Source organism: Anomaloglossus baeobatrachus, chromosome 10 (genome assembly GCF_048569485.1).
Source record: "Anomaloglossus baeobatrachus isolate aAnoBae1 chromosome 10, aAnoBae1.hap1, whole genome shotgun sequence".
Taxonomy (NCBI): Eukaryota; Metazoa; Chordata; class Amphibia; order Anura; family Aromobatidae; genus Anomaloglossus; species Anomaloglossus baeobatrachus.
In genome coordinates, this window is record NC_134362.1 from 60,580,311 (window position 1) to 60,593,017 (window position 12,707).

At 46.4% G+C, this 12,707-nt stretch overlaps 1 protein-coding gene across 6 annotated transcripts in view; it reads right to left on the reverse strand.

Moving 5' to 3' along the window:
• Nucleotides 1-3,608, reverse strand: part of DEAF1 (DEAF1 transcription factor) — a 119,257-nt gene extending 115,649 nt beyond the window's left edge. For 2 of the 6 annotated variants that reach the window (XR_012727405.1, XR_012727404.1), the window contains exon 1: nt 3,265-3,607. Coding sequence is in view for 4 of the 6 variants with exons in the window: in XM_075326870.1 (XP_075182985.1) it covers nt 3,265-3,418 (154 nt within the window). In the remaining 2 variants the exon portion in view is untranslated. Of the gene's footprint in view, nt 1-3,264 lie in introns of all 6 variants that reach the window. The other 4 variants (XM_075326870.1, XM_075326871.1, XM_075326868.1 and 1 more) reach the window with 2 other exon arrangements.
• Nucleotides 3,609-12,707: the final 9,099 nt, after the last annotated feature.

The following is a 12,707-nucleotide window of genomic DNA, read 5'->3' on the forward strand; positions in this document are numbered from 1 at the left end:
GTCGCTTAGGGTTATGGTCATACAGAAAGGTGCAATTCCTCTTCATCGTTAGCTTTTTAGCAGAGCTATTTGGAACTGTTCATACTTTCCTCCATTTAGACTAAAACCTCTGTCCCGGCTGGCAAAAAACAGCCCTAAAACATAATGCTGCCTCCATGATGCTTCACTGTGGGTATGGTGATTTTTTTTAGCAATGCGCCTTGTTGGCTTTGCACCAAAAATACCTGTGACAGAAAGTCCTGTGGTGTCCGGCTATGGAAGGTCACAGTGTTTGGCTGTGCAAACTGCTCCCTGAATTTCTGTTAATCCTTCTTGGTGTATTTAGTGTCCTATGTATCTCCTTTGCCTGGTTTTCATCCCTTTCCCTTTAGGATCCTCACCCTTTCAGCTATTTTTCATCAGCACTTCCCTTGGTGTTTTTATATACCCTCAATTACCCTTAGTCTGTGCTCGTGATAGCTCTTATACCCTTAACAAGTCTTCAGTGCGAGCAGTCAGTTTGCATACATCTGGAGAAACTTTGTGGTTGTTGCTTCTCCTCTCCTTAAGTCATCTGTAGAAAAGTAACTCGCTATTTTCCCCTGTGTGTGCTCCCTTTGTGTTCTTTAGGGCTTAGTGGGGTTGACTAAGCACTCATCCCATCCCATCAGTTCCCTACCTGGGGCCTATTTCAGCGTCAGCCAGGATCAGGTATCCTGCTAGGCACGTAGGGGGCGAAACCTATCTAGGGTGGTGAGGGAAACCAGGGCCCAACGGTAGGCTTGATCAGGGGTCACCATATCCCCCCTTCTCTAGACACAAGGTTTCCCTTCCCTTTCGCTTTGTACTTCCTCATACCCAGGGTGACCATACCTTTTGGAATTATGACCAAAAAGTTTAACTTTCATCTCATTAGACCAGAACATGTTTTCCTACATGATTTGGGCAGATTTGATGTACCGTAGATATTGGACCTGGATGTTTTTCTTTGTAAGAAAATGCTTCCAACTTGCCACCTTACCCACAGGCAAGACATGAAAATAGGGGAGATTGTTGTCACATGCAGCACACAACCAGTATCTGACAGAAATTCCTGCAGCTCCTTTACTGTTGCTATAGATCTACTGACCACTAATGCAACCTTTTTTTATGGACCTCAAGCAGGGTTGCCAACTTGATTTTTTATTTTTTCTGGATAGTTTATCAAAAAAAAAATCACAGACATAATAGTTTTTATTCGAAAACCGGAATAATCATTAGGAATAAGTGACCCATGTCTACAGCCCATAATTCTGATATGAAGACATCAGTTGAACTGACTGTAAAATTTCTGTCAAAGTAATCTGTATATATTTCTCCAGTGTAAAAAAAAAAAAAATTCCGGACGGGGCAAAAATCATCCTATATTTACGGACTTTCCTGGAATTTCTGGACGGTTGGCAACTCTGACCTCAAGCTCTAGGTAATGCAATTGTTTTACCAATTTAAGCCACTTCTTGGTGACATCTTTACAGCGTCCTATGATTACTATAACGCCTTGGGAATTTTCTTATATCTTTCTACGGACTGATAAATTCAATTATGGGATCCCTTTGCTGTGTTGTCAGCTGTTTACGGCTTTTACTGTAAAATGCTGATCAGAATCCCTGTAAATGACGGCAGGTTTGTAGTGTGTACTATGTTACATGTGTACATGTGATCGGCTAATTCTGAACACAACCACATCCACAATTATAGGAGGGTGCTCACACTTATGCAACCCCATTATTCAAGTTTTATTATTTTTAATTTTCATCCTGAAAATGAGCAGTTTGTTTCTCAATGGATGTGTACAGATTATAGCCAACATTAAGGCTGGAACAGTTCTGAAATCATTCTTCTTGGTATGATGTCCTTACATGACTATAACCTCACATTTTAACAGGGCTGTGCAGACTGTTTATATCCACTGTACATATTGTCATCCCCAACCTGAGCCACCACTGCCCCCCCTGCGCTTGGATGCATCAGATCAGCGTGCGCCCCCCTGCGCTTGGAAGCATCAGATCAGCGTGCCCCCCCTGCACTTGGATGCATCAGATCAGCGTGCGCCCCCCTGCGCTTGGAAGCATCAGATCAGCGTGCCCCCCCCCCCTGCGCTTGGATGCATCAGATCAGCGTGCGCCCCCTGCGCTTGGATGCATCAGATCAGCGTGCCCCCCTTGCGCTTGGATGCATCAGATCAGCGTGCCCCCCCTGCGCTTGGATGCATCAGATCAGCGTGCCCCCCCTGCGCTTGGATGCATCAGATCAGCGTGCCCCCCCTGCGCTTGGATGCATCAGATCAGCGTGCGCCCCCCTGCGCTTGGATGCATCAGATCAGCGTGCGCCCCCCTGCGCTTGGATGCATCAGATCAGCGTGCGCCCCCCTGCGCTTGGATGCATCAGATCAGCGTGCGCCCCCCTGCGCTTGGATGCATCAGATCAGCGTGCGCCCCCCTGCGCTTGGATGCATCAGATCAGCGTGCGCCCCCTGCGCTTGGATGCATCAGATCAGCGTGCGCCCCCCTGCGCTTGGATGCATCAGATCAGCGTGCGCCCCCAGTGATTGGATACAGCACATCAGCGTGCGCCCCCTGTGCTTGGATACAGCACATCAGTGTGTACCCCCTGTGCTTGGATACAGCACATCAGTGTGTGCCCCCTGTGCTTGGATACAGCACATCAGTGTGTGCCCCCTGTGCTTGGATACAGCACATCAGTGTGTACCCCCTGTGCTTGGATACAGCACATCAGTGTGTACCCCCTGTGCTTGGATACAGCACATCAGTGTGTACCCCCTGTGCTTGGATACAGCACATCAGTGTGTACCCCCTGTGCTTGGATACAGCACATCAGTGTGTACCCCCTGTGCTTGGATACAGCACATCAGTGTGTACCCCCTGTTCTTGGATACAGCACATCAGTGTGTGCCCCCTGTGCTTAGATGCATCAGATCAGTGTGTACCCCCTGTTCTTGGATACAGCACATCAGTGTGTACCCCCTGTTCTTGGATACAGCACATCAGTGTGTGCCCCCTGTGCTTAGATGCATCAGATCAGTGTGTACCCCCTGTTCTTGGATACAGCACATCGATGTGTACCCCCTGCGCTTGGATACATCAGATCAGGGTGTATATGGCTCTGTATGACACACAGAACTCGGCGCCATCTAGTGGTACTGCACTATGTTACAAGTTGATCGCTATTGAAAAAAGTTGTCAGCGTCACCTAGTGGTCGGCCCCCGTTACAGCGCCAGAACGTACCTGTATACCCGTTCCCGGTTGCACTTCTCCCATCGGGCCCGGTCATCACAGTGACGGAAGTTACCTCCGGTCCATCGCGCACTGCAGCGGCTACTGCAGCCACCGCCGCCGCTGCTTCCGATAAGCCAAGTCGGGATGCTTGAGTTTCATCCATACGTCCGGAAACAACCGAACCCAATTCCGGAAACACACGAAAGTGGACCTCGGCAACACCCGAACCCCCTTTCCGGAACGCGAAGGAAAATTAATGCAACGAAAAAACCCGACAGTCTCCGGAAATTCCCGAGCACTGATCAGACGAGCGTCAGCTTCTCACACGGAAACCACTGAGTGTGCACGTGTGGGAATGGCAATGACCTGCGAGGCTCCTCCCAATTTAAACCATACACGCATTGTGAGTGGCTCCTAATGTCACATGACCAGTGATGTAATCAGGTCCTTAAGTAGCTTTGCTGGCGTATATATAAAGTGTGGCGTCTCTGACGTAGTTATTTATTTTTATCAGTCGGGGACAGAGGAGCCGGTGTGGCGGCCATCTTAACAAGTGGAGGCTCTCCATCTCTCCTTGTTTATTCATTTCTGTTGTTGCTGTGATCTGAGGCGGACACAGCTCAGGGTATAATCCCCGCACCGAGTAAGTCACACATGGCCCCACCTCACGTGACAACGTTTAACCCCTTAAAGACTATGCAGTGGGTTTTTTTTCCTGGTGTGAAAAACACTGAGCAATTCATAAAAAAAAATAATAAATAATTTTCTCCATTTTCCAAAACCCAGAAGCTCTTTAATTTTAATTTTTGGATCTGTGTGTTTCTTTTTGTTTTTTTTTACACTGATTAGCGTCTTTATGCGTGTTTCTGTAGAATTGTGGTGACCAAAAAAACCCACAATTTCAGCGTTCAATATTTTTATTTTTCTATTTTAATAGCTTTAACCCCTTCAGCCCCTGGGCATATTGTGTTTTTCCGTTTTGTTTTTTTCCGAGAGCCGTAACTTTTTTATTTTTCCGTCAATCTTGCCATATGAGGGCTTGTTTTTTTGCGGGACGAGTTGTACTTTTAAATGAAACCATAAGTTTTACCATATAGTGTACTGGAAAACGGCAAAAAAATTCCAAGTGCGGAAAAATTGCAAAAAAAGTGTGATGGCACAATAGTTTTTGGGATGTTTTATTCACTGTGTTCACTATATGGTAAAACTGATGTGTCTCTGTGATGCCTGAGATCAGTGCGAGTTTGTAGACACCAAACATGATTAGGTTTACTTGTATTTAAGGGGTTAAAAAAATTCACAAGCTTGTTCAAAAAAAGTGGCGCACGTTTTGCACTATTTTCCAAAGCCCATAGCGTTCTCATTTTTCGGGATCTATGGCTCAATGACGGCTTATTTTTTGCATCTCGAGCTGACATTTTTAATGGTAACATTTTTGTGCAGATGCTACGTTTTGATCGCCTGTTAATGCATTTTGCGCAAAATTTGCGGCGCCCAAAAAACGTAATTTTGGCGTTTCGAATTCTTTTGACACTACGCCGTTTACCAATCAGATTAATTGATTTTATATTTTGATCGAGCATTTCTGAACGTGGCGATACCAAATGTGTATATTTATTTTTTTAACCCTTTAATTTTCAATGGGGGGAAAGGGGGGTGATTTGAACTTTTAGGTTTGTTTTTTTTTAAATTTTTTAAAAACTTTTTTTTTTCTTTTACTAGTCCCCCTAGGGGGCTATAGCGATCAGCAATCCGATCGCTCTGCACTATCTGCAGATCTCAGTTACAGAGCTGAGAACTGCAGATTTGGTGCTTTACTTTCAATGCCGGCTGTATTCCATCATTGAGAGGAAGTGACTCATGTTAGCTACAGGCGTCATCACATGACCCTGTGCTACCATGGCAACCACCGAAAGTCACGTGACTTCCGATGGGGGTGGGGTAAGTCACTGTCATGGCGGAGCGCATATACATCTCGCTGCCAGATTTTGGGGTTAATGGTCACGATTCCACCCGCGACTAGCAGGCACACATGTCAGCTGTTGAAAACAGCTGATAAGTGCACGGATCGCCGCCGCCTGCCCACGGCAGGGGGCGGGGATTAACTGCACACCATCCATGACGTACCCAGTACGTCGGTCGGTAAGGGGTTAAACAGATCAGGTTAATTAATCTTAGATTTAAATAGATCTGAGTTTTCTGAACATATTGATAATACGACAATAACAACAACAAAAAAATAAATTTTGTAACACTTCCTCATTGTATACTAGGGTAAAGGGGATTCAAATTTTTCCTTTTTTTAAATCGTATTACATTGTAAGGCTGTGTGCACACATTGCTTATTTTTCCCTTGCAGATTTGGAAATTGTCAATTTCTGCTGTTTTTTTTTTTTTTTTAGCCCTTCCGCCCATTGACATAATTAAGGCTATGTGCGCACTCTGCAGATTTGGTGCAAACATTTTCATGAAATCTGCACTTCCTAGCACGTTTTTTTTTTTTTAAAAAAAACCATCTTTTTATTGAATTTTAACAGAATTACTTTTACAATCTGCCCTTATACAAAGAGCATTCCATTGATGACATTATAATCAAAACAGTCCCCCCCCCCCCCGCCACCCGCCTCCCCCCGCTCTGCGTGCGACCAGAAGCAACTTAAAATGGTAACTTATGGAATTGGTATGTGTCCATTGAGCAGTTCAAGAAGGTACCAAGAGGTCTGTCCAAACTGAGATTTAACACTAGAACTACTGAGGTAGTCATTTTGACTACTTTGCACTATGTATTTCTATATAGGTGTCACGAGTCCAGTAGTTCTAGTGTTAAGTCTATCCTTAAGCACTGTAGCCAAGTTAGGTATAAATAAAGACCATGTTTCAAAGAAACGCTTAGTCAGCTTCTCCTTATTCGACAGTGCATCCAGCCAGTCCATTTTGAATATGAACATTAGTTTTGTTTGGATAAACGCTAGAGAGGGTGCTTCAGGATTTACCCAGAGATGTAGGATACTTTTCCTAATGACCAAGGCCCAAATAGTTAACATTGCCCTGGTACCTCTTGGATTCTGGCACGTTTTTGATTCAATTTTTTTCTGCCATGTGTTTTTCCAAACAGGAACCTGTCATCAGATTTGATGACTATAAGCTGCGGCCACCACCACCGGGCTCTTATATACAGTGTTCTAACGTGCTGTATATAAGAGCCCAGGCCGCTGTGTAGAACGTAAAAATCACTTTATAATACTTACCTAGAGGGGTCGTTGCGGAGCAGATGAGTGTCTCCGTTCTCTGGTACCGGCGCCTCCTCTTTCAGCCATCTTTGTCCTCCTTCTTCTGAAACCGGGGTGCATGACGCATTCTAAGGCTGGAATCACACTTGTGCATGTAAATTCAGTCCGAGTCTCATGCTTGAAAGTTGCATGAGCTCTGTTCAAGTTGTGATCAGTGTGCAATGCAATTGCACTGCGATCCTGGGATTTTTCGCATGATTGCAGTTCGTGTGCAATGCGTGTTTGATGCGTATGGGATCCGTTTTTACTATGTCATCTGCCATTCAGCTCTGCTACATGGCCGCTGACAGCAGACACAGAGCCATGTAGCAGAGCTGAATGGCCGCTGACAGCAGACACAGACAGAGCCGCACGATAAGAATGAAGTCGGATGAACTTCACCCGACTTCATTGTCATCCCGCGGCTCTGTCTGTGTGGCATGGCCTGATTTTCGGTCACCGGTGAAGGTCTCACCGGTGACCACAAATCCCCTGAGAGCGCAGATCACTTCTGTCAATCAGCGGTGCCGTCACTGAGGTTACCCGCGGCCACAGCAGAAGTCCTCCCGCTGAGATCTGTGGCCACGGGTAACCTGCGTGACGTCAACGCTGATAGCACGACTCACTTCAGTCACTACGGGGAGCTCACAGAGAGTGGTCGTGGTCTGTGACCGCTCTCTGTCAGCTTCCGATGTAGCAGAGCTGAAAGCGTTGTGGGACTTCTGTGGATTATTTCGGACCTGGAGGGGTATTTGGGGACTTGAATAAAGTGGTGAAAGAGGGTGGGGTTTTTTTTTGTCATTTATTTCGAATAAAGGATTTTTTGGTGTATGTCTTCATTTTCTTTATCTTACAGGTTAATCATGGAAGGTATCTCGGGGAGACGCCTGCCATGATTAATCTAGGACTTAGTGGCAGCTATTGGCTGCTGCCATTAACTCCTAATTACCTCGATTGCCACCGCACCAGGGCAAATCAGGATGAGCCGGGTTCAGTCCCGGGACTGTCGCATCTAATGGATGCGGCAATTCCGGGCAGCTGCTGGCTGATATTATTAGGCTGGGGGGCTCCCCATAACGTGGAGCTCCCCATCCTGAGAATACCAGCCTCCTGCCGTATGGCTTTACCCTGGCTGATATCAAAATTCGGGGGAACCGCATGGCGTTTTTTTAAAAATTTATTTAATTTACTGCACAATATAGACCCGCCCACCGGCGGCTGTGATTGGTTGCAGTAAGACAGCTGTCACTCATCATGGGGGCGTGTCTGACTGCAACCAATCATAGGCGCCGGTGGGCGGGGAAAGCAGTGAATACTAGATAGAATAATGATCGGCCGGCTTTTACAAAAGAGGAAAAGCCCCCGGAGCAGTGTGACAGCCGGGGATCGGTGAGTATGAGAGAGGGGGAGAGACTGACCGACGGACAGAGAGAGGGACAGACAGAGAGAGAGACCGACTGACAGGGAGACAGAGAGACCGACAGAGAGAGAGAGACAGACAAACAGAGAGAGAGAGACAGACAGAGAGAGAGACAGAGAGAGAGAGACAGACAAACAGAGAGAGAGAGAGAGACAGACAGACTGACAGAGATAGAGATTGACCGACATCGACAGACCTCACTCATTTTCAGTGTTTTCTGCAACATGCGATAAATGTATTTATAAAAACGCAAGTCACTAGGATGGTGTGTGTGCCGTCCGTCTGACATCCGTTTTTTTCACGCACCCATTGACATTCATTGGAGTGACTCACGCGAGAAACTCACCAAAACGATTTGGACTGAGAAAAAAATAGCAGATCGGAGCTGCCACATCGATTAACATAGGTCCGAGTGCAATGCGAGAATTTCTCGCATTGCACTCATGCAAGTTAATCGCAAGTGTGAAGCCGGCCTAAGTCATCTACACGCGCTGGCATTGAGATCCTGCACAGGTCCACTATAATACTTTGATCTACCCTGCTCAGGGCAAATCAAAGTGCGCCTGCGCAGGACCTGAATGCCAGCGATTGTGGATGACGTAGAACGCGTCATGCACCCAGGCTTCAGAAGAAGGAGGACAAAGATGGCCGAAAGAGAAGGCGCCGGTACCGGAGAACGGAGACACCCATCTGCACCGTACCGACAATTTAGATGAGTATTATAAAGTCATTTTTACGTTCTACACCGCGGCTCTTATATGCAGCATGTTAGAATGTGTGTATATAAGAGCCCACTGGTGGTGGCCGCATCTTATAGGCCCCAAATCTGGTGACCGGCTCCCTTTTAATGAAGTCAAGAGCTGGAAGGGTTAAAAAAACACACCAACAATTGACATGCTTCAGATTATTTTCTGCACCAAATCTGCAAGGAAAAAATAAGCAACGAGCACACCACACTAGAATTCTCATTGACTTTGCTGGCATAAGGATAGACATGCAGATTTGGGCCACAATCTGCACCAAATCTGCATAAAAAAAACTGTGCACACAAGGCCTAAGAAAAACGCACAAAAAATGCACCAACACCGAATTTTTTTTTTTTTTTTTTTTTTTTTTTGCCTTTTTCTGTCGGAAGGTGCAGATTTTATGCAGAAAAGTTCTGCACCTTCTGGCAGAAAGACGCACCAAAAACTACATCCAGTTTTGGTGCATTTTTTATTTTTTTTAATGACGTCAATGGCTGGAAGGGCTAAAAAAACGGTAAAAAAGCACCAACAATTGACTTGCTGCAGATTTTTTTCTGCATCCAAATCTGCAAAGAAAAAAGAGTAACATTGGCACAGGACTTCAAAAATCTCATAGACCTTGCTGGCTTCATAAGTGGCATGCAGATTTTTTTTTGGGGAGGGGGGGGGGGAATCACCAAAAGCTGCAGTGTGCACAAGGTCTTAGTGTCCCTGAGAAGTGGACTTGTTTTTAACCTGAGATGGTCTGATCACTTCCAAAATATACAGCTATACCACTTTATTGCTGTATATGGTAAAAATCACTGCTTTTTATTACGCCCAGGCAGGACATCAGAAGAGGTCACGTGATGGGCATGGAGGTTTTCAACTGCTCCCCAGCTGTCAGCAACACATTAGATCCCTGTGATAGCAGTGAAGCCGATAGCCGCTGAAACTAATGTTTTGAAGAGGTTAAGGCGGGCTTTGCACGTTGCGACATCGCAAGCCGATGCTGCGATGTCGCACGCGATAGTCCCCGCCCCCGTCGCAGGTACGATATCGTGTGATAGCTGGCGTAGCGAAAATTATCGCTACGTCAGCTTCACATGCACTCACCTGCCCTGCGACCGTCGCTCTGGCCGGCGACCCGCCTCCTTCCTAAGGGGGCGGGTCGTGCGGCGTCATAGCGACGGCAGGCGGCCAATAGCGGCGGAGGGGCGGAGATGAGCAGGATGTAAACATCCCGCCCACCTCCTTCCTTCCGCATTGTGGCCGGCGGCAGGTAAGGAGATGTCCCTCGCTCCTGCAGCTTCATACACAGCGATGTGTGCTGCCGCAGGAGCGAGGAACAACATCGTACCTGTCGCGGCACCGGCATTATGGAAATGTCGGAGGCTGCAACGATAATACGATAACGACGCTTTTGCGCTCGTTCATCGTATCATCTAGGATTTACACACTACAACATCGCAAGTGACGCCGGATGTGCGTCACTTTCGATTTGACCCCACCGACATCGCACCTGCGATGTCGTAGTGTGCAAAGCCGCCCTAACAGCAGTTATCGGCAGATATGCCAATTCTTACTATTAGGCTGGACTCACACGAGCGTATGGCATCCAATGCGAGAGCATCAGATGCGATATGCTAATGATCCCCGACTCAGGCTCTGCTGCGAGCGTGAGCTGAGTGTCATGCGACTGTAACCCGATCTTGCGATCGGGTCACAGCTGTGAAGTTGAGGGCGGGCGCTGCGGAGGAGAGGGAGGGGTTAATACCTCCATCTCCTCCATTGTCAGCCTGTGCGTATATCCCACTGCTTCCTGACGGATATATCTGTAAAAGGGGTTGTCCTCTTCTTGGACAACCCCTTCTCATTCCCCATGTTTTCCCCCATAAAATAAGCCTATTTTCTACTCCTAGAGTAGAAGTCACGATTTCTAGGGCGACTGTGACATTGTTATGACACTTGAGCCCCGTGACCAATCAGCGCCGGATTCCTTCTCCCCGCCTTTGGACGGTTATGTAATTAACAGGAAGTGAGCGCTGCAGCTGCCACTCACTTCCTCTTGAGCACTCCTGTATCCAAAGGTAAGGAGAGGAATCTGGCGCGGATTGGTCACGGGGCTTGTGTGTCATAACAATATCACATTCGCCCCGGGAACGTGACTTCTGAAATGACATCGCTAGAACTCTGCCGACACCAGAGGAGAGTATATGCTTTTTTATTTTTATGAGGGTGAACAGGGAGAATAAGAAGGGGTTGTCCAAGAAGTGGACAACCTCTTTAAAGTGTTGAGGGTTCTTTTTCCGTTTTCAAATTTTTTTCCAAATACATTTTCTTCCTAAATCCCTATGTGATGCCATAATCTAAAGACTTTTCTAATACACTTGGATTAAAAATTCCTTATTCTTCCTTCTCTACAGTAACTGCTTTTTTTTCTTTTGTACTTTCTTTTTGATAACTCTTAGATTGAGAACCCCAGACCCCAGTGCATGCTGAGATACTTTAATGAAGCATCATCAGAGGGCAGAGGCTCTCCACCCTGAAATGAAGCATCATCAGTGATGCTCATTTCAGAGGCTGGGCTAGTCCCTGTGTGATGTGCACAATTACAGCGCACTCTCTGCTTCCAGCTAGCAGTAAAGATGAGTGAACCGAGGTTCAGTGTTCACATCGGACACAAACTTTACAATAAAAACAAAGTTCGGAGTTTGGGTGCTTTATTTATGCAAACCACTCTGGCTTGGATCGCTGTGCTGGGGTACGCTAGGTGTCAGCTGCTTTCAATGAACAGTTTGCACTGGGGGTAACAACAGCGTGATCGGATGTAGTGTGTGCCAGAAAAAAAATACATATATAATGGAAAAACCCTGCCCATCCGCCCCTGGAAGTGATCTGTTTATGGCTGGGTGCATGTGTGCGGCGACCTGATCTGCCCGATTAGTGACTTCCATTGGGGTTCAGGTCAAGTTCAGGTCCCAAACCGAACTTTTTCAAAAGTCTGGCTGAACCAAAATTAAATGGGTCCACTCATCTCTGATCAGCAGTAACGAGCTTACCACAGAACGGTGTCAGAATGACTGCAAGTATGCAAAAGTATGTGTCTAGGAGTAGTGCTGAGATTGTTGAATCCAGCAATCTTCCTTCCTTCCCATAAATAACATTGTCGTGCTTTGCTCATGTTTTGCAGCTTTCCAGCTCAGACGAGCGTCATATTTTGTGGAGCATCAACTCTTTGGACAACTTTAATTTTCACTTATACAATATAGAACGGTGAACTTTAATTTTTGGCTTCTGACTTGAGCTGTTGCAACGGGTGTGTGATCCCTTTCTGTTCCTAGCTAAATAGGTACAATACTCACTAGATATGAGCAAAGCCCAGGTTCAGTGTTTGTATGGCAGTATATCAGTAGCCAGGGGTTCCTACCTCTATTGAGATCTGCTCTCCTGTGTGGGGCTACTCACAAATGTCACCATCTGGAGACTGCTCTTCATAGCTGTTTGCAAGACCTGGGTAAATGCTCTAAAATGGTAGACAGCCACAAGCCACACATCATGGGTCCGCGAGGCACATGCGGCTCCTGAGCCATAGGTTGGGCACCCCTGGTCTACAACATCAGACACTCCTCGTGCTCTACTTAATCCCCAATCTGTTGCAACAACTGAAAGCTCGATTACATAGTTTATGATAAATAGACCCACCAACTGCTAGACATCTAGGACCACCACTGCATCCATTTCTGTTATGTGCCATTACATCGAAAACTATAAAATGGTGTCTTGTCTTCTGGAGTGTGTTGAGTTGTGTAAATTGGAAGAAGAACTGCTAAGTGTTGTAAAATTTTGACAAATAGAAAGCAAAGTGATGTGCTGTGTTAGGCTAGTTTCACACTTGCGTTGGGTTGAATCCGCTGGGTCCGTTGCTGCGTCGTTTTGACGCATCCGTTATTTTTGTGGTGTCAACGGATGCAACGGGTCCGTTATTTCACAGGAATCCGTTAGCTGATTCCTGTGAAATAACGGACCGTTGCATCC